The sequence below is a fragment of the Miniopterus natalensis genome, chromosome 8, assembly GCF_054644295.1.
Source record: "Miniopterus natalensis isolate mMinNat1 chromosome 8, mMinNat1.hap1, whole genome shotgun sequence".
Lineage (NCBI taxonomy): Eukaryota > Metazoa > Chordata > Mammalia > Chiroptera > Miniopteridae > Miniopterus > Miniopterus natalensis.
This window is the reverse complement of record NC_142088.1, coordinates 685,364-706,094: the sequence shown is the minus strand read 5'-3', so window position 1 is coordinate 706,094 and position 20,731 is coordinate 685,364. Positions and strand designations below refer to the sequence as shown.

Genomic DNA, 20,731 nt, shown 5'->3' with positions numbered 1-20,731 from the left:
GGCCCTGGTGCTGCCCGTGAGGAGCCCCCTTTCTTCCAGGGGCCACAGCTTCTGCTCTGGGTGCTGCTGGTGCAGTGACCCCCCCCCCGGTCTGTCCCATCCCACACAGACCCTCCTTCGAGGGGAGCCGGTGGCCCCTACCCCATCCCCACCCCAGGCCCTCACTGCTCTTTCTGGAATACTCTGCCCGCCCCCGCCAGGCCCTCTGGGAGACGCCAGGCTGGCTCTCAGGCCCCAATGCCGGGTGTCCCCTGCTCCCTCCTTCCCGGAGGCCACTCCAAGGAGGGGAGGAGGCTGGAGCTCAGAGCACCCGCACTGCCAAGGCCGGGTGGGGAGCCATGGGGAGTGGGGTGGGGGTTCTTTTTTCTCTCCTGGACCTCTACCTGGCTCCCAGGGAAAGGCTGACCAGCACCTGTCCTTGGTCCTGCCTCCTGTCCTTCTCAGTTCAAGACAGGGTGGGGCCTCGGGCTGCGTGGGCTCCAGGACCTCCAGCTGAGGGACCTTTGTTCTCTTGGGGTGAAAGATCCCAGGTCTTCTCTGGCCTCTTGGGGGGAACGGGCTGAGGCTCCTCCAGCTTGGGGGGCAGGGGGGCAGGGGGCCTGGGGTCTGCCCTGAAGGCCCTGGGATTGGCAAGGGTCACCTAGATTTGAGGACCTGTGGGTCAGCTGCCCCGAGGGTCAGGCTGCTGGCGGATGGGGATTTGGGGGCCCTGTGTCTGGCCTGCTCCCCTGCAGCCTTGGGCTCCAGCCACCATCCATAAGATCTCAGCAGGTTTCAGGGTGTCGGCCACTCAGACCTCCCCAGACAGAGGGTGCTGGAGTGTTCAGGGCGGCCAGGAGCCCTCTGTGGGACACCCTGCCTTGGGGTCTCCTCAGGACCAGGTTGCCTCCCTGCCTTTCCTCCTTGGTTGTACCTTTGATTCTGACTAAAGAAGAGTCAGGACGGAGCTCGTGGGATGAGGAGGGACTTGGACCAGCCCCCACCTCCTTCAGGGGCCTCTGCCAGGACAAGAGACAGGCAGGGCCGGGGACAGTTTATTGACGAATGGTTTCTGGGGAGCAAGTGGGGTGGGCTTGGCGCCCCCTCAGCCCAGGGAGGTCCCAGGGTCCAGCCAGGGACCTGGCCCTCACCCAGAGCTCACAGGGAGCCCAGCGGCTGCCGCCCCACCCGCCTGCGCCCAGGCTCCTGGCCTCTGCTCCCCTCGGTGGGCGTCTGGGTGTCTTCGGGTCCTGGGGCTGGCTTCCCCTTGGGGGTCCGATACTTGTTCTTCTGACTGTACAGCAGGTTCCTCTGGAAAAGGCGGGGAAGGTGCCCACAGTGCAGGAGGACGGCCAGCACTGTCCCTGCAGGAGACCAGCGTCAGACCAGGGGCCTGGGCTCCTTGCAACCCAGGACGCCTGGACACCCACACTCTGGACCCTACCCAGGACAGGGGCCTGCAGGCCTGGGCTGGGAGGGGCCTGACAGCCGCCTGGGAACCTGACCGGCCTCCTCCCCTCCCCGCAGGACCTCACGGTCAGGAAGCAGCCCCTGAATGGACTCGCCATCAGAGAGCTGGACCCCGCTGGCCCGCCACCAGGATGCTTGTGTGGCCCAGTCCCCCAACCACGAGCCACGCCCAGGGACAGCCTTGCCCCTGCCCTACCTGTCAGAGGGCCCAGCCAGTACACCTGGGCGTACTCCAGCAAGGTGTGCCCCGAGCAGTGGAAGGTGACCGCGGCGGCCAGGGCGGGGTTGAAGAAGGCAGATGTGAGGGGCCCAGCTGTGGAGGAAGCACAGACGGGCCTCATGTGGCTCCACCTGGACCAGAGCCACCCTCTGAAACCCCCACCCTGAGTCCTACGATGCCCCCGGCCTAGGCGGGCTCTTGGCACACAGGCCAGCAGCTCAGTCCACCCTTCCTCCTGTCCTGACGGGGGCACTGCAGGAAGGCCACTCAGCCAAGGCCAAAGCTTTCGTGGTCAGCGAGCAGCCCCGACGAGTCTCTCCAGGGATGTCCAACACCCGTCCTGACCTCTCAACCCTGGGATGGACTCATCTCCCCCAGCCCCTTTCTCCAAACATCCCAGCTTGAGGGAGGGTGTCTTTGAGAAGGAGAGAGACAGAGACAGAGAGATAGAGAGACAGGGAGATAGAGACAGACAGACAGACAGAAACAGAGACAAGAGACAGCGAGATCTTGGAGAGGGGTGAAGTAGCACTGACACAGAGGGGAGATTGGGATGAGTAGTCAGAGCCCGGCCAGCATCGCTGAGCCCCAGGCCAGGCTGACCACCCCCAGCGACCAGGGGCCTCCCAGGGCAGGTCTGGGCCTTGTGGACACAGAGCCCGAAGCTGGCTCCTCGGGCAGTGGTGCTGGCTCTGCAGGAGGCACCCCGGTGGGTCCTGTGCAGATGGTAGGAGCTCCTGGGTGACACCCTGGGGTGGGAGTCCAGGCACTCTGGCTGCAGAGCCCTGTCCTTGGCAAACTCTCTGCTGAGCCGTGCCTCAATTTCCCCACCTGTGTCTGGGCTCCAGTGGCAGCTTCCGGCACTTGGTGGCCCAGGTCCCCCAGGGTCAGTGACACGGAAGGTGAGCCCTCCCTGGAGTCTCCCTGAATGGAGACCTCGGGGAGCTTGGCCTCAGCCCCCCCATGCTGCCTCCCTGCACCTGGATCCCGACCAGCCTCCAGCTGACTGATCGCAGCCACGGTCATAGATGCCCTTCCCAGGGGCCAGGCATGTGCCAGGTTCAAGTCCACGCCAGCACAGCGGGCATGCGGCCACTTCCTGGGAGGCCCTGCCATCCTACTCTGACCCCGACCCCGTCCCCAGTGCCCAGGGCAGAGGGAGTGAGCAACTCAGCACGATGCCTCCCAGGGAGCAAATTCCACAGACGGACAGTGGGGCCCCAGCATGGCGCCCCTGAGTCCTGGCCCAGCTCTGTCCCCAACCTGGGGACAGCTGGAACCTGAGGTCAGTGGTCAGCGGCCCTCTGCTTCTCCACGAAGGTGGGGAAGGTGCCCCTGTCACGTTGGGGGCAGGCCCACGTAGGGGACCCCAGGACAGGTGACCTCGTTCCATGGGCTGAATACAGAGTGGGGCGCTGGTGTGGCCAAAACTGGAGGCTCAGGGCAGCCCCCACAGGCACTGAGGGTCCCCATGAGAATTTGGTCAGTGGGCCTGCCTGGGTGGGGGGAGTGACCCCAAAGAGGGGGTAGGGCACCTGCTGCCACCTCAGGAGGCTCTTAGTGCCAGGGGGGGAAAGGGGACTTGGGTGAGGGAGAAACGGCAGGACCTGGCACCCTGGGAAGGGGTGCAGGGACCCAGGGGCTTGCAGGCAGGAAGCTGGGCCAGGCCCTGGAGAAACTGCGCCTTCTGCCCACCTGCCCCAGCTGGGACCTCCTGGGATGAAGACCAGGAGCTCAGAGCGTGGAGAGGCCCAGTGAGGAAGGAGGGCCTGACGGCCTGGGGTCCCCCCGCCACACTGTGTCCAGCCCAGCTGGTCACCATACCCTCACCGGCTTCCCAGGAAATGGCCTCCCCAGTGTCTGTGGCCCACAGGCCCCTTGGCTGGCAGCCCCTCTCCGGGTGCCCACGGGTGTGGGCCGTGTGGCAGCCACGGAGGCCGAGGTTCTGAGGTGAGACACCCAGGTCTCACCTGTGTAGGCCATGAGGGTGACCAGCAGGGCCACCGCCGGCACCCTGTACATGGGAGGGCTGTTCCTCAGGCGGAGCAGGGTCAGGTGGAAGGCGAAGGCGCAGGTGCCCTCCACCAGGGCGCCGTGGGGCACGGTCGTGCGCAGGGCCGAGCTGCAGTGCTGGGCCATGAGGTTCTGCAGGACGTGCAGGTCGCTGAGCTCCCAGGCCCAGTACAGTCGGGTCAGGGCGCAGGCAGCCTGGACTCCCAGCCCCTGAGCCGCCAGCTTCAGCAGCATGCTGGGCAGGGAGACTTCGGCCAGGAGGAGCTCCTGCAGGGACACGGCGGGGTTGGCCGAGGCCCCGTCGAAGGTGGCCCCGTGTGCCAGGAACAGCAGGAACAGCAGAGTCAGCAGCAGGTCGGGCCCGAAGCCCCCGGCCCAGGGGCCCAGCTCTGCCAGCATCCGCAGCTCCAGGCAGCAGGCCCCCAGCTGGGCCGCGCCCGCCACCTCCTTGGCGAAGCTGAGGTAGGCGCCCGCCGGGAGCAGGGCCTTGGCCGCCCTCCTGGCAGCCTGGCAGAGGGCGATGGTAGCTAGGAAGAAGGAAAGAGACACATTCAGACCAGCCATCGGCCCGGGGGCTCCACGAGCAGGAGCCGGACTGAGCAGGGGGCCTGAGCTGACGTGTCAGGGGCTGACCCACCCCGGTCCCCAAGGGCGGGGGAGCCATGGAAGCGTCCACCTGGGCTGGCCCCCCTGGGAACGCCACACCTGCACCCTCACCTCCATCCCACCTGCTTCCGGCCCAGGATCTGAGCCAGGAACGCCCACAGGGGACCGCCCTTCAGCCAGGCGTCCTCCCCAGGGCGTGAGGCACACGGGACGCTCTCCCCGCTCGCCAACCCAGCCCTGCAGCCGGGCCACAGCTCTCAAAGCCTCCTTCAAGGCCATGACTCACACCAGGCTCCCGGCTGCACAGCCTGGCAGCTCCCAGCACCTGGCTGGGTCCCCACTCGAGAGGGCCCTGGCTCTCCCTGCGCTCTGGGTCACACTCCACCAGTTCCCTCCGTGAAGGCAGCCATCTGTGGGGCCGGGTCACCCCACAAGGAAGCCATGGGGGCCCCCTAGGGCTGCTCTGGGCGCCCCGAGAAGCTGAACCAGCAGATAGGCCCGCCTGGCCCTATGCGGTAAGCACAGGTAGACACATAGAAATGCTTTTCTAAGGCAGCAAAGTGGCAGCTGGGAGCTCAGGGGCTTCATTCAGACCCCAGAATGTGATGACCTGGGAGGAGAGGCCCCGTCCCTTGGCGAGTGGGGATTACCTGTGAACGCCTCCCGCACCCCACTATGTGCAAAATGGACCCCTCCCTGAGGACATATCACTGGGCTATGGCCGTCCAGTCCAGAGGGACCAGGGAGTCCAGACACTACCATCAAAATGGGTTTGAATCTCCTTTCCCCGCGTCCAGCTGAGCATGACGTCGCCTGGGCGTGTGCGTCAGGCCTGGCTGCACCCCAGCAGGCCCCACGTGACGCCCCAGATCTGGAGCCGGCTCCCCTGGGTGCTGAGGCGACGTATCCACGGCAAGGTGCCCAGCGCGGCCCGGCCTTCCTCCCACGGAATCCGTTCCCGGGGCTCAAGGGCTCCGTGTCCTGCTCACGACCCCCCCACCCCACTCCTCGTTTTTATTTTTCTGACCCGGCGTCGGTGCCTCCCACTCTCCCTGTGCACAGAAGGGAGACTGAGACCCAGGCAGGGGGACCTGCCTCTGTTTTTTGTCTTTTATGGGTCAGATTTCTCACCTATGAAATCTTTGTCTACCTCAAGGCCACTCAGCTTTCCTCCCAGAGGTTTAAAACCTTTGAATTTACACTTATATCTCTGCTGTAGTGTGAGCTGATTTTGAGTAGGACCCGAGGTTTATTTTTCCATAGAGATGTTCTGACACCATTTTTCAAAGACTGTCCTTTCTCCATTGAATTGTTTTTTGTTCTTTTAGTATGTCTTTGACTTCAGAGAGAGGAGGGGAGAGGGAGAGAGAGATGGAAACATCAGTGATGAGAGTCATTGATTGGCTGCCTCCTGCACGACCCGCCCTGGGGATCGAGCCCACAACCCGGGCCTGTGCCCTGACCGGGAATCAAACCGTGATCTCCTGGATGCTAGGTCGGTGCTCAACCTGAGCCACGCTGGCCGGGCGAATTGCTTTTTAAAAAACATTAATTTCAAAAATTATCAAGAAGCCATGTTGACTTATTTTTCCGTCAACGTAGAGTTGCGTGAATTTTAAACCATGGATCGAGTTGTCACCACTGTCACCAGGGTACAAAACACGTCCATCACCCAGACTCTCGCACATTCCCCAGCCCTGACCCTGATATGTTCTCCGTCGCTACTCCCGAGATCGTCTAGAAGCGGGTCCTAGTTCTCTCTGCTCAGTGAAACGCCGTTGCGATCACCCCAGTTTCTGCACCCACACTCATCCCTTGTTACCACTGAGCCGTTTTCCATGGATGGATGGATGGGCCAGACTGTCTGACCGCCTGCCGGTACTGAGGGAGGCAGGCGGGTGCTCCCGCGATAAACACCCTCCTGCACCCCGCCCCCCGAGGCTCCCCCTCCATGCCCCGCCGCAGGGGAGGTAGGCACTGTCTCCAGGCAGTGCCAGACCCGTGGCCTCCGTGACTACGTTCGGCGCCACCAGCGGACCCGACACGCAAATAACACACAGGAGAGGCCCGCAGGCCAGGGCTGCGTAAGGAGCCACGTTTATTTCGTAACTGGACAGAGTCGTGAGTGCACACACAGTACGGGGCCTAGAGCCTAACACTCGGGTTCAGGACACCAGGGAGCTACAGTGGTTAGGTCGGGACGGTGGTTACGGTGCAGGGCCGGGGTGCCACACAACCACGTATGTACAAGCCAAAGGGGACCTCGGGGACAGGCAGCTAGGAAGCAGGGGCCCGGGAAGGAGCCACAGGCTGACGTCCGGAGGACCAGCATGGCAACCGGCTCCCGCCTCCCCGAGTGCTCTGCCACGGGGTGCGGAGGGACCACCTCACACAGCCGCCGGGGTGCCTGCGCGTGTGTGTGCGCGCGCGGGGGGGGCGAGTGAGACATTGCCATCTTATGAGCGATTTTTTCCGAGTGGAGGTCTTGTAACTTACGAACATCTCAACACACCCTGGGCATCCGCAGGGTCATCGGAGCCCAGAGCCCGTCAGCTGGAGCCCAGCATCCCCTCCCTGGGCCTCTCCCTAGAGCCACAGGAAGCTCGCCCTCCCCTGGGGGACAGAGAGCCCGCTCCGGACGAGGGTGGCCATCTCTCAGGCAAAACGAGGCTGCAACCTGAGGGGCCTCAAGCATTCAAAAAAAACCACCAGAGAGGTGGCTCTCTGGATCTCTCCCCCCCACTCAGCAGGACAGCAGCCATCCAGACCTGACTTTACTCTCTGCACCCACAGTGTGAGGACCCTCAGGGGACCCCGGGTCAGCCTCGCCAGTCACAGATGTGGAAACCAAGTCCCAGTTTGTTAGACAGCTCGTCCCAGCTAACACAGCAACGTGGGCATTTGGGGCAGGGTGGGTATGGAGACCAGGCTTCCCGGCCCCACGTGGGTTTCCTCTCCAGCCCCTCTGGGTGTCTGCACTCAGACCCAGGACTCTCGCCGCAGCAGGAAGGGTCACCAGGTCCACACCTGGCTCCTCATGGCAAAGATGACCCCAAGCCAGAATGGAACAGCCCCTGGGAGTCTCCATGGCCGTGGAGGCTCCTCAATTTGGGGTGATTCTCAGAAACCCTCGAGTGGGCTCCTTCCCTCAGCCCTGCCTAGGACACAGGTGCTCTGCAGGTTGGCTGGCCTCAGGCACCTGTGCCACATCCTCAGGCTGGCTGACCTGAGTGGGCCATGGCTGGGCTCTCGGAACCTGACTCATCTCAGAACAACTCGCTCCCCCTGCGTCTCCTCCCTGCCCACAGGCATCATAAATGCTAGAACCAGGGCTTGTCCCAGGTGGCTGTCTCCTCTCCTCCGTGTCCCAGTCAGGCACCTGCAGGGACACCTGTGCAGGTGAGCACAGACCTGCTTCTGGACAGTGTTTGAGCTCAGTCTAGGATGGGACCCTCACCTGGGATCTGCAAGGACAGTGCTCTGAGTCCTGGGCTCCCAGACGTGGTCCTGGGCCCTGATCTTACTGCTGGGCTTCCCCTCAGGGTGCCATCCAGGCCCCAGGAGGAGGGCAGCTGGGCTTGTGTGGTTGGCTGGCACACACAGCTGCCCCAGGGGCCCCCCTCCTGCACCCCTCACCTGAGGCGAATTTTATGGGGCCTGAACAACTTTCCCAAAGGAAAACCTCAACTGGAACCTTGTCACTCAGACGGGAGCCAACACCACACGTAACCAGAGGAAGATGCTGGGGCTTCTGGCCTCAGAGCCTGGAAGATGCTGGGGCTTCTGGCCTCAGAGCCTGGAACCGTGACAGTGTCCACGTGTTGTGTCAGCGCCACATGGGGACACTGCTGAATAAAGGGGAGTCTCAGAATCACTGGCTTCAGGGTGAGCTGGGGTCGTCTGAGCCAAGTGGGAGTCAGGGGTCAGTGAGTGGCGCCCGGCAGGGGCTGGCAAGGGCAGTTGGAGGTGCCAGAGAAAGCCGCCGACCAGCAAGGCTGGGAGTGAACCTGGGGCTGAATGAAACCGCTCTGGGTGGGCCATGGGCCTGGGCCTCTAACAGTTTTGCAGTTTTCCCTTAAGCTAAAAAGAGGCCTAATGTGCCTCGGGTGTGGGAACAGGTCCCAGAAGACCTTCAGGCTGGGAGTTTCTCTGATGGGTTTAGGGCCTGGGCCAGACTCTTGGCCTGGGCTGACTCCTGTCCTGTCCTGGGAGACCCTCGGGCACAGGCTCTGCAGAGGGGGACCAGGCGGATATTGTAACGAGGCCAGAACATGACAGTGGTGGCACCTCTGATGCAGAACGGGGGGCCTGGATGGCGGATGACCCCAACGTCGGCCGCCCTCATCCGACCTCATGGCATGTTCTCACTGGCACCCACGGGAACTCTCTCCTCTTGGGGCAAAGAGGGACAGTCTCAGACTCTCGTCCCCAGAGCTCACCCATTTCTCACAGCAGCTAGAGAGCCTGCTCCACAAGCCCCTCAATGCCTAGATCATCTTGGACAACCTCTAACCCCGTCACCCTGGTCAACCTCTAACCCCGTCACCCTGGACAACCTCTAACCCCAGCCACCTGAGCCCTGTGGCCTGGACACGTGACACAAGCGTGGGATCTGGTCCCTTCTCCCCGGCCCCGCCAGGACAGCCCCCTACAGCCCAGCCCCACCCACCTCCTTTATCTCCCACACGCTCCTGGAGCTGTGCTGGCACCACCCGGAGTCCCATCTCAGGTGGCTGCTGTGCAGGGGAGATGTGGGCTTTACCTCCTGCTAGAGGGACACAGGCCACCTCTGCGCTGCTTGGACTTCAGGCATCAGGTCCCCCTCAACACGGGCACACACCCCAGGACGAGGGCCTGCCCTACACGAAGCCGGGGAGAGGCCTTGGGCCTGGGCAGGCGCTCCGGGGGTGCCGACCTCCCTGTGGTCTTCCGAGGTGGCTGCCCCACCCTGTCTGTCCCTAAGAGGCTTGGGAGGTGCTTATGGGTACAAGCGGGAACAGGGTCCATCTGAATCCTACAGGTTGTTAGAAATAAATACTTATAAATAGAACAGTCTTATTGTTAACTTCGGAGCGGGTTGTTTCCAGGTTGCTAACTACTGTATATTAATTATGAGTCTGTCTATGCTTAAAAAAATACTAGAACGTCAGCGATGCCCCTGCCTGGCGCCCTCGGGTCTCTCGGCTTCTCCCAGTGCTTCCCCCCAGGAATGACGACAGTGCGGCCTCCCCTGGGAGCAGGACTTTCATGAGGCGCAGGTCCCCGGCCACGGCGGGCTCGCTGGCCCGGGCAGCGTCCCCAGGAGCAGGGGCGCGCTGGCCGTCAGGTGGGAAGGGCTGGGTGGTGCAGACAGACAGATGGTGAGAGGGGCCAGGCCGGGCCTGCTGGCTGGAGGGAGGGTGGCGTCTTCCGCTCAGACCCTCATCTGGGCAGACCGCCGTCTGGAGAGCTTGGACCTGCGGGAGGGTGGAGGAGAGGCAGGGGTCAGGGTGGGCGGCGGGCGGCTGGGGCTGCCGCAGGGAAGCCACAGCCGCTCAGCGGCTCCAGCCCGTTTCCTGTCACTGTGACTCCTTGTAGGTCATGGACGGGGGTCGGGGGGGCTGGCTGTTCCCGACACAAAGGTGTTTTCCCTACAGGAGGGTCCGCCCAGGAGCACATGAGGTTTGCAAATCTCAGGATTTGCCCGGCTGGTGTGGCTCAGCAGTTGAGCATCGGCCTATGATCCAGGGGGTCAGGGTTCAATCCCAGGTCAGGGCACGCGCCTGGGTTGGGGGCTCCATCCCCAGCAGGGAGCTTGTGGGAGGCAGCCCATCAATGACTATCATTGTTTCTCTCTCTCCCTCTCCCTTCCTCTCTCTGAAATCAATCAATAAATAAAATTTTTAAAAAACAGTCTCAGGACTTTTTTTTTTCAGTCTCAGGTTTTTATCTACTTCCTGAGCAGCAACGACCAACGCGAGCATCAGCGGCCTCAAGGACGCGCCCGCCCCCCAGCCTGTACCCGCCCTCGCCCGGCGGCGCTGGGAGCCCCATGCCGTCCGAGGTGGCCCGAGGTGGCCCGAGGTGGCCCTACCGTATGGTCCCCGCCAGGAGGGGGTTGAAGGCGTACAGCCAGTCGTGCATGTCCTTGTCGCTACTGGCCTGCAGCAGGATGCCACGGTGCTCCGTGCACACGGCGAACGTGTGGGGCGTCTGCAGGGCAGCGAAAGGGCACCGTGAGAGGACACCAGGCCTCCCTGGGGTCGGCACTCGCCGGGCACCGCTCCCCTGGGGCGAGGGCACGGGCCGGGACGAGGGAGCAGGAGGGGAGGCCCATGGGCAGCGGGGCTGAAGGGCTGCGTGAACTCCCTGCAGCTGCACGGTCCCTCCTGGCCTGACAGGCTCTGTCCCCTTCTGGAAGGTTCTGCAGTCAGAACACCCATCTGTTCTCACGCCCCGGGGCCACCTTGACACTGCTCTGTGTCCCCACCTCCTGGGCCAAGGCTCCTTCCCCTGGGACCCTGGCACAGCCGTGGTCCAGATGTGTCCCCTGGGCCCCACTAATCCTGGCAGCCTCTCCCCTCAAGCCTGAGCCCTTGAGTAGTGGGTGGAGGTCCCACCCTCACCCCAGGGAAGCAAAACTACGTAGTAGCCAGTGTAGTGGCCGCAAGAAGGAGTCAGGGCCCCCGGGACACACATCCAGGGCTGTGCTTGCTCAGAGGGGTGGGGCAAAGCCAGGGGACAGGGGTCTGGACCCCTGGGCACAGCACTGCTGGTCCTGCATGGCTCGGCCCCACCCATCCTGGGTGTCCCCAGGAGGAGGGGACTGGGGTGTTGGCCCTTAAACGGGAGAAGGTGAATGCCTGTCCCACCCATCGCCACTGGTCGTCACCAGGACCAGGAGCCCCATGAGTGGTAGAGACCCTGGGACAGGAGAGACAGAGGGACGGACAGTGAGGCTGCCCCTGGCTCCGGCCCTCCTGGCCCTGCCTGGGACTCACTGCGCCCCGGCCAGCCCAGGGCCCGCCCGGCCCCCTCTGTGGCCGCACCTTGAGCATGGCCTGCTGGTCCTCGCTGTACTCCACCTGGGCGGTGGACAGGTTGAGCACAAACCTCTCCACGGAGTCCTTGTCGTTGTTGTACATGTAGGCATAGGGCCGCCGCACCACCACGTAGCGCTTGGCCCAGCCGGCCGTGTGCGGCTCCAGGAAGTGCAGGTAGCCCTTCTTGGACACTATGGGGCTGCAGGGACAGGACGCCTGCTCGCTCATGCCCTCCTGGCAGCCCCAACTCCAGGGCCCAGCGTCCACCATGAGCCAGGCCCCTGCCATGCTGCCGTGGCTCGGAGCAGAAAGTAAGCCGCCGAGAGGCACTCAGGGGCCCGCAGGACCCCAACCCGGGGGGCCGGAGACCAGAACCGCCAGCCCATCTCTGAGCCTCAGTCCCCAGCCGTGAAATGGAAAAACTTAGAAAAGCTGAACCTGCCCTGGCCCGTGACACTGTGTCCCCAGACCACGCCCATCAAAGGGGGCGGGGGGGGGGGGGTTGTGTGCTTTCAGGGCCGAGAGGACCACCAGACGTTTGCATGGTGCCAAGCTGGTCATCTGCAGACACATTACAACTGTCTTTGTGCAGAGCTGCGTCCAGGCCTGGGCCCTGGCTCTGACCCCCCCCCAGCCCTTTGCCCTAGGCCAGGGGACAAGGCTGGCTGTGACCTGCTCACCTGACCCGGACCTCCTGGACATCGGGAACCAGCAGGCGCTGGGGCTCCTTGTCCGTCTCCGTGGCCTGAGCAGGGGAGGGGGTCTTCTTGGAGTCGGCCTCGGGCAGGGGCTCGGGCTCTGGGCTGGCCGGCCGGGAGTTGGGCTGCAGGCTCCTGGGACAGAGAGGAGTGAGCCTCTGCGTCCCTCTGCAAGGCCCTTCTCGGGGCCTGGAACCACCCCCAGGCTCCCGGACGGAGCATCATGCCCGCAGAGCTGCGTGGGCACTTCTAGCCGTCTGCCTGCTGCACCCACAGTCTGGCCCACCCGCCTGATTCCAGGGTTTTGCTGGACAGGGTGGGGAGGGGTCAGCTGCCAGGGACTCAACACCTGTGCCCCATGGTGCCTTCTGCCCCTCTCCCGTCACCCCCTAAAGGCGGCTGCAGCCACTCGTCCTTTCCAGAGTTGAGCTGAAGTTGGCACTACGCTCTCAGAGACCGTCTGTGTAGAGGGAGCTGCTGGCCAATGGTACCCGTCAGGCCGTGACTGGACCTGGTGGCCCAGGCGGCCAGTCTCAGGCTGAGGGCCAGAGGCCTCCATGACAGTTTTTCTTTTTAAGAAGAAAATTTGGAAACGCCGAGGGACTTAAGATAGATGATCAGACATAAGCGGTGTTAGCAGTGTGTGGGGGGGTCTCTGCCCAGCGCAGCTCCAATGCCACGCGTTTTGTCTGCGGCAGTGAGCTTGGCAGTTCTCTCAGCTACGAGCCGTGTCTGTTCTCCCCGAGTATTCTGTGAGCCCTGCCCCGCGTCTGTCAGCTGGCAGAGCCAGCAGCTGCTCGGGAGCCTGGAGCTCACTCACCTCAGGTCGGCTGCTCCGTAGCGCCCTTCAACCAGAGAGGGGCAGGTGGAGGAGGGCGTGAGCGTGGCCGTCCCCAGAGGGGACAGGGACGCGTCCCGCAGCAGCGTGACAGACATCTCGGAGAGCTGTGGAGAACAGAGAGTCCTTTGCAGGGGACACAAGGAGGGGGCAATCTCTGGGCCCTTGTGGCGGGGGGACCATGCAGTGGCTGATTCCCGCACCTTTGCTGGCATTTTAACTACCATGCAGGGCACCCCTACGCCAACAGCAGGCACCATCTTTCCAGTATCCCCCACCCCCTCCCAGCCCCACCGGGGACTCATGGCCATGGGGCTCCAAAGAGCACCGAGGACCCCGCTGGGTGGGGCTGGGGAAGATGTGGCCGAGCCCAGGCTTTAGGACATGCAGCCCGAGGGCGGCCGTGGGGAGACGCCAACAAAGAGGGCAGAAGCCAGCCCAGTGGGTGCGGGGAAGGGAGCGGGGCCCAGAGGGCAGGAGCCCCGCGGGACGCCGGGTGGGGCTCGGGCCTGGTCGTGCCTACCTTGCTCTCACTGGCGCTGATGCAGACGTGGCTGTGTGTGTATTCTCTGTTGAACGTGTGCGTGAGTAGCCGTAAACACTGCGGGCACAGTGAACACCCAGTCAGGGGCCTCCCGTGACCCGGCTTGGCCTACGGCTCAGCTACCAGCAACACAGCGACTGGCCGAGGGGCCTGACCCTGCAGGTCAAGGTGGGCAGCACCTCCAGGCCTCCAAGGAGATGGGGGGAGCTGGGGAAGCCTCCCCGGGGCACAGGGCCTGGGCAAAGGCCTTCTTGGTGGGCCCCCTGCCGCAGAAAGGGCTGGGATGGGGGTGGTGAGCTCCGTGTCAACATAGGCATTCAAGAGAGGACATGCCACGGCGGGGGGGGAGGTGGTAAAAGGCTCCCAAAATCCAGTGTGGGGGCAGTGGGCAAGGGGACTCTATCGATCCCCCTTTCTCCGAGCTCCCGGCCCTGACGGGAGCCCACATGGACAAGGCCAGGCCAGCGGAGCCCTGCAGGGCTTGGCGATGGCCATGCTGTCCGCCGCCCACCTGCCCGCCTGCCCTACCTTGACGGCCAGCTCCCGCTGTCTCTCGCTGGGAATGTCAAGGGGCGATGGTCGGCCATCAGCCGAGAGTGGGGAGGAGGCACTGGACAAGCTGTGGGACTCAGAGTCCTCGCTGGAGGCCGGGGACAGAGTCTCGGGGATGGGCCGCTGGGTGGTCTCCAGCTTTTCCCGAAGGAGCAGGTAGTGCCTGGTCTTCTCGACCTGCACACAAGAGCCAGGGCGCGGCCTCACCCGCTGTCCTTGCCTCGCCCGCTGCGCACAAGGGCAAGGGAAGGGCCGGTGGCCCCGCTGAGCACCAGGCCCCCGGGTCAGACCCCGGGAGAGTGGACGGACCTGGGGCCACTCTGCTGGCGGGATCAGCCCCCCCGAGTCCTGTGGCCAGCACGCAATGTGAGTGCCCGGGCTCTGTCCTGGGTGGCCTGGCCCCCGAGGCCCTGGCACAGACCCACCTCCTGCAGGAGGCTCAGCTTCTCCAGCTCCCACTGGTGGTCCAGGATGAGGCTGTCGCTACGGGGCCTCCAGCCCGCCAGGTTCTCCTCGCCCCGCACGTAGGCCACAGACGTGTCCAGCACCCGCCGGCGCCTCCGCTGCATCCCTGCGAAGGGGCGCCGTCCAACCGCATCCCTCCCCGGGCGCAGGGACGGGGCCCGAGGGCAGCTCCCCTTCCCCTGACCCCGCTGCCCGCCCCGGGCCCGCCCCCAGGCTGCAGAGCCAGGCTGGGCTCCCCCCGGCGGCCATCCAGCACCGTGTCCTGCGGGGGTCGCGGCTGTGACCATCTGCCTGCCCCCCATTGCTAGGCCCTCCCCTCGAGTCCTCTAGCCCCAGGACCACCCTGGGGAGGCACATGCGGAAAGGGAGCCCCCGAATGGCCGCTTAGCCGAGGTCACCTGGAGTGACCCTCGACGGAGTGCCCCCGCTCGCCGCCAGCCCCGGGGCGCGGGGAGGATGCCTACCTGGGCTGCCCGCGTCGGCCACGTGGCACAGGCTGAGCTCGTACACGCCCGTCACGCGGTTGCTGCGGGAGCAGAGCAGGGCACGCGGTCGCCGGCCCAGCACCGCCTGGGACCCACTGCCCCCCCCAAGCCACGCTGGGCACCCGCCCTGCCGCCAGGTGGCCTCGCAGGCGCAGCTGGGTGCCAGGCCCCATGATGTAGCCCTAGACTGTTCCCATCCCAGACCCCCCGTCCCCGGGACCACCGGTTCCACCAAGGGCACCCCACCCGCCCTCTCAGGGACCTCTCAGACGACAGGCCGGTCACGGCCAGCCCGGGCCACGGAGTCCTGACCCTCACACGCCCTCCTCCCAGCTGTGCCCAGAGTGGCCTGGACACCGGGGTCCGTGACACAGGGCGTGTGGGGAGCCTCACTGCCTCGATATTGTCCCCCCAGAGTGCAAGGAGTGGTGGGGGCGTGAGAGGCGTGGCTGGTCCTGGTGTCTGACGTCTGACCCTCAGGTGCTGCCAGCCTTGGTCCCAAGTCCCCTCCCTGGCCCCTGCCCCATTTATCCAGCCCCTCCACTGTGCGTGGGAGAGCAGCCCTGATGACCCAGAGTCCCGTGTCCCCCTTGCAGTGGGGTGCAGTGTGGCTCCCCAACGTGCCATTGGTGTGAGCGAGAAGGGCCAGGAGGGGACAAGCCCGGCCCTCACCCAGACCAGTCTGTGCCCAGCACTCCCCGAGCAGAGCCAGGGCCAATCCTCAGGTGACAGGGTGCCCTGTGCACCCCGCAGCTCACCTCTCAGAGGCCCGCAGGCTCCCGCTGCCGAACAGGTTTCGGATGGAACGGGAGGCAGGCAGCTTGGTGTCACGGGAGTAGAAAACCATGCAGAAGTCCTTGGTGACAACGGCCGGCTGGGCACAGTTCTCCATCTGCAGGGGCAGGGGAGCAGGGCTCAAGCACAAGGACACCCCGTTAACCTCCTAGGGGCAAGAGCCACCACACTGACCATCCTCAGCTGCCTCGCCATAAAAGAGGTGGCACGTGGCGCAGAACATTTGTGAGACTGCACCACGTGGTACGTCTAACGCGCCACAGACCACGTCACGGTGGTGGACGTGGCACGCTACGGGGCCGCTCTGCTTTCCTGAAGCTCAGCCGTAGCTCTGACAAAGCTGATGCACGCTGGGGCCTTGTCTGGGCAGAGCCCCCAGTACAGGGGGAGTGATTAGGCTCTGAGGGGAGGTGATACCCTCTCCTCCGCTGCTGACCCCAAACCTCCAGACCCCTGGCTCCTGTGCCCACTAGAAACACCCACGCTCCCCTCTGCTCCTGGGCTTCAGACCCGGAGGCGGGGAGGAGGCTTCTGCTTTGTTCTGCCTGGAACACAGATGTGATGGCTGGGGGCGCGGCAGCCACCTCGCAGCACCAAGAACAAGCCCACACAGCGAAGGCGGCGGGTGGGCTGAGGGCTGCCATTCGAGGTGCCCGGATGTCACGAGGACTTGGGGAGACAGCGGGGTCGTCTGGGCCTGTCCAGGGCATGCTCGCCCTCCTCGCCCCGGACAGGCGCTCGGGCCCAGGGACAGGTGACTTCGGTGGTGCGCCCCGGGCTCGAGAGTCTTGCCTCGATGTAAGCGGAGAGGGTCATGTAGATCTTCTCGCGATACGGGGTGACACGGTTCAGCAGGAGGGAGTTGTGCATGGAGCTGTCCCACGCGGCCTCGAACTGGTAGAAGGTCCTGGGAGGGGGCAGAGAGGAGGTGAGACAGCGACGTGCTGGCCACGTGGGGCTGGGATGGGGACATGCAGACGGACAGACAGAGACACGTGGGTGACCCGCAGGGAGTGTCACTGGGGTCACAGGTCTGGAGGCCAGGGGGCAGTGTCCAGGAAAGACAGACCCCTCCTTACTCAGGACCGGGAGGGTGGGCTCCAGATGCCACCGGTAGGGTGAGCCCAGCTTCACCTCCACTGTGGACCGACAGTGGCACTCGGTAGCCCGCAGCCCTCCCGCTGAGAGGCAGGGAGGGCGGAAAGGGCAGAAGGGAGGGGGGCCTCCAGGATGCGGACAGAGTGAGAGCCTTGGTCTGAGTAAGGAGGTGCCAAGGTCTCTCCTTGGACCCTAAGGAACCTGCCCAGGTTTGCAAAACCCTCCAGGGACCATTTCGGGAGAGGAAGGGCCCTCGGGGAGGATGCTGGGAGCGGAAACCGGGTGGCAGATTGCAGACAGCCCCACTCCCCCTGCGGCAGGCTTTCCACTCGGCAGAGCAGGCCGGGCTCTCTCTCTCCTCTCTGCCCCCGTCGCCCACCCGGGAAGGTATTGAGCAGAGCAGGAGCCAGGGGCCAGCGAACCCCTCCCCGGGGTGGGGCAGCCTGAGCCACGGCAGCAGAGTGCCTGCTCTTTCGCCTGCACATTGGGGGCAAGGATGTGCCTCAGTCCCCACTGTGGCCACCCCGTGGGCCCTGGGCAGCACTGCGCAGCCCCCAGCCTCGCCCGGTTTCCATTCCAGCATCTTCACAGAGACACAGCTGAGAAACACGTCAACACAGCATCCAGGCCGCAGCACAGGCCCCGCACGGCCGGGCCCAGGAGCGCAGAGGGTGCCCAGGGAGCCAGGCCGCCTAGGGGGCTGCCTTTCTCTCCATGGCAGAGCCCAGGGGCTCGGGAGAAGCAGTGGGACGGCGCAGGGCCGCTGTCACGGGGGCAGAGATCAAGAGGAAGGGACGTGAGGGCAGCGAGTGACAGGCGGGCAGCGAGAACGGGAGACGTCGGAGAAAGGAACTGAAAAGCAGAGGAGGGCAGACCAAGCGAGCGCGGAGGAGAGACGTGAGCTGTACCTAGTGTCATTTCCGAATGAAACGCTAAAGACGAGGCAGGCGGGACACACACGTACACACACAGAAGAGATTCAACGTCAGAACAAGCACCATCCCCCGCCGCACGAGCTAGCCGACACGGGGCGCCACGCCACGCCACGCCACGCCCACCCAGTGTCTGCAGGGAGAGCCTGGGTCTGTCCCCAGCAGGACCAGGTGGGCACCCCTGGAGCTGTGACCAAGACCTAGAGAGGCACTGTCCATCCTGGGGGCCCCAAACGCCCAGGCTCTGTGGGGCCTCAGACCACCCAGCTCCAATGCCACGTCATAGCCACATCACAGCCACGTCATAGCCACGTGCCCTTGGCCTGTGGGCAGACCTGTCTTCCTGCCTCACAGACATGCCCTGGGAGTTACAGGAGCTGTTACTGAGCACACTGACCCAGGGCCTGGAGCACACACTTGCATCACCTCGATTATTACTAGTCCCCCCAGGAGGTCCTGAGACACACTGGGTAAGGTCCAGCACGAGGGCCCCACCCCGGGGACCAGGATGGGTGGACTGTGCTGGAACCTGGGCCTGGGCTGTGAGAAGCAGGTCCACCTGCACATGAGGCCCCTCGGAGAGGCTCCCAGTGAGAGGCCCTCAGTCAGGATAGAATGCAATTTTGTCCTGATTGGACACTAGTGACCTAGACTGTCTCTAAAACCTGACTCTGGTGGGTCTCACAGGTGGCGTGGGGTAGGGTGGTGGGAGGGGCCTCCTGGGCCTTTTACTGTCCCATCACCCAGGTGCCAAGGAGGCAACCGGACCATGGTCCGACCTGGCACTGCCATGGCGCTGCCCCCAGCCCCATGCCGCCTCCTGCAGACCCAACCTCGGCCTGCAGCCAGCGGGGGCTCCATGGAACACGGGTGCCCGACCCTGGAGCCTGGGCAGGTAGGGTTCTGGAGACCAGTATTGAGCCACAGACTCTGAGGCCTCTGCAGGGCAGTGATTCTCACTCAGACCCAAAGTGAGAGTCATCGACAGCGGTGGGTATGCGCAGGGTGGGGTGGGTGGCAGAGTGGCGGCCACGCGGGACGCCCAGGATGGCAGGGCATAGAGTGGGAACCATGACGGGAGCCCCTGGGTCACTCGGCAGGAACAAAGACCCAGAAAGACAGAGAGGATGTGGCTGGGAGGTAAGGATGCTACACCAGGACCCTCACTCATGAGCAGCGCAGGGGCCTCTCAGGACCTCTCTTGGGCATCAGGTCACCCCAGGAGGGAGCCCCATCCCACAGAGCACCCCTCGCTCTGCCCCACATGACATTCAGCTGATCCCTCAGATAACCACTGTCAGGAGAAATAAGGGACCAGACATGGGGCCCCTGGGCCTGTGGCATCAGCACCATGCGGGAACTTGTTAGAAATGCAGACTCCCGGGCCCCATCTAGACCCACGGGGACCCTCTCCCACCCACCAGGCTCGGGGTCTGAGGCACGGTCTCAACAAGATCCCACATCTGGGCCCTTCCTAGGGAGGCCGGAGCAGCCCCGCGGAACCAGACCAGGCCACTGGTTTGGGGAACTCTGACATTGAACAGGTGCATGTGCATGCGTGTGTGTGTGTGTGTGTGCGCGCGCCCCCAGGGACACACCGCAGGGACCACTCACAGTAACCATCTGTCCTGACCCATCACAGCCAGGATGTGACAAGGACACAGCTTCAGACGGTACTGCCCCCCCCCCCCCCCCAGGACACAGCCTCCACCCCCTGTGCAGCTCACAGACCCAAGCGTTCGAACTGGAAACCTTCCTGCTACCCACAGGGGGCCCCTGGGGCCACCACTTGGAGCTCTGACCCCATCCACAGGGGCCCAGAAGGTGTCGGCCTTGACCCTCCGCCCAGAACAGACTCAAATCTCGTGGACAGTCTGGACTAGGGACTGAGGCATCCACCCCAGGGGCCTCGGTTGGGTCTGGCAGGGAACCGAGGTCCCAGCCCAGAACCTGTGCCTCCAGGGGTTTGGGCCAGGGATCCCACAAGCGAGTCCGGTGACTAACTGGGCCCTTCTCAGGGTTACCGTTCACCTACTTCATAAAGGGCGTGTGGAGACCACCGCCAAGCGAGGGCTTGCACCCAGGGGTGGCAGGGGCAGAGGCGGAGTCTGGCGGGTGGCTCCTGTCTGTCCCTCCCTCCTTCCCTCTGCTCTCTGTCACCTGCCAGGGAGCCTGGCCGGCCAGCCAGCCTGCATGCGGGGCACCGGCTGCCCTCCGGCGGGGTGAGGTCGGGTGGGCACGGGGTGGGCAAGGCTCAGGGCGGGAGTAGCGGGAACCAGCCAGTGTCTACAGGAGGGCAGCCAACTACCAAAGCAGCCAAACCAAGAGAGGGGCAGAGGGACTCAGCCAGGGGAGAGAGGAAGCGATTAAAGAGAAAATCAAACGGGCGTCCCAAGGAAATTAAAGATGAAGAAACAGGAGGGAGAGGTCAGCAAGTGCAGAAGGAGTCCGGAGAGAGGAAACTAAACCTGGGGGGCGGGGGGGGGAGGCGGAAAGAAAACCGAGGGCACAAATGATACCTAGGCATGTCCGAATCAAGAAACTGCCTGCAAAACACAAACAGTCACAGGTTAGTGAGGCTCCGGGGCCGTGGGGGCGGCAGGGGGAGCGAGGGGGCTGCAGAGAGAGAAGCCACCAGGCACAGGACCACTCTGAGCCGGGGCGTCTGCGAAGCGTGGGCCTCGAGCAGGGAGGCCAGGCTGCAGCAAAGCGTTGGGTGGCCTGAGGCCTGAGGACCTCGCAGAGCAGCCAGGTCCATCCCTGGGCTCTGAGAACCTCAGCGGGGGTCCTGGAAGAGGGAAGGCCTGAGGGAGGGGCCGGCTGGCTTGGCCAGTCAAGCCTCAGCATGGTGCTTGCCTGAGGCCACCGCTGAGGAGGGTCCCCAAGGCTTTTCCAGGCCAGGGTGGGAGTGGGGGCCATCCTGAGGCTGCACCAGCAAGGGCCAAAGCCAAGCGGGGGGGGGGGGGGGGCGGCAGAGCAGCAATGGTCTACGCCTTCCTCTGTCCTGGGACCAG

At 64.4% G+C, this 20,731-nt stretch overlaps 2 protein-coding genes across 2 annotated transcripts in view; both read right to left on the bottom strand.

The window, feature by feature from the left end:
* Nucleotides 1-1,137: 1,137 nt before the first annotated feature.
* LOC107530010 (putative aquaporin-12B) lies at nt 1,138-4,246 on the bottom strand. The gene is made up of 3 exons (XM_016203605.2): nt 3,640-4,246; nt 1,646-1,762; nt 1,138-1,343 (listed from the first exon to the last, which is right to left on the bottom strand). Exons 1-3 carry the CDS (start codon nt 4,244-4,246, stop codon nt 1,138-1,140), a joined length of 930 nt encoding a protein of 309 aa, XP_016059091.2.
* A 3,814-nt stretch (nt 4,247-8,060) lies between these two features.
* KIF1A (kinesin family member 1A) overlaps nt 8,061-20,731 on the bottom strand; it is a 59,861-nt gene continuing 47,190 nt past the window's right edge. Inside the window, exons 39-51 of the mRNA XM_087819465.1 lie at nt 20,237-20,263; nt 17,694-17,717; nt 16,480-16,594; nt 15,651-15,784; nt 14,872-14,933; nt 14,368-14,513; nt 13,919-14,119; nt 13,370-13,447; nt 12,829-12,953; nt 11,991-12,143; nt 11,317-11,509; nt 10,362-10,480; nt 8,061-9,744 (exon numbers count right to left, since the gene is read on the bottom strand). Coding sequence (XP_087675591.1) covers nt 9,702-9,744; nt 10,362-10,480; nt 11,317-11,509; nt 11,991-12,143; nt 12,829-12,953; nt 13,370-13,447; nt 13,919-14,119; nt 14,368-14,513; nt 14,872-14,933; nt 15,651-15,784; nt 16,480-16,594; nt 17,694-17,717; nt 20,237-20,263 — 1,420 coding nt within the window. The 3' untranslated portion in view covers nt 8,061-9,701. The remainder of the gene's footprint in view (nt 9,745-10,361; nt 10,481-11,316; nt 11,510-11,990; nt 12,144-12,828; nt 12,954-13,369; nt 13,448-13,918; nt 14,120-14,367; nt 14,514-14,871; nt 14,934-15,650; nt 15,785-16,479; nt 16,595-17,693; nt 17,718-20,236; nt 20,264-20,731) is intronic.

Coding starts and splice junctions, on each gene's coding strand:
- LOC107530010 (XM_016203605.2), bottom strand. CDS start 4,246: ATGGCTGGTCTGAATGTGTCTCTTTCCTTCTTCCTAGCTACCATCGCC. Junction 1,763..3,639: donor CACCCTCATGGCCTACACAG/GTGAGACCTGGG, acceptor CTTCCTCCACAG/CTGGGCCCCTCACATCTGCC. Junction 1,344..1,645: donor CTGGCTGGGCCCTCTGACAG/GTAGGGCAGGGG, acceptor GGTCTCCTGCAG/GGACAGTGCTGGCCGTCCTC.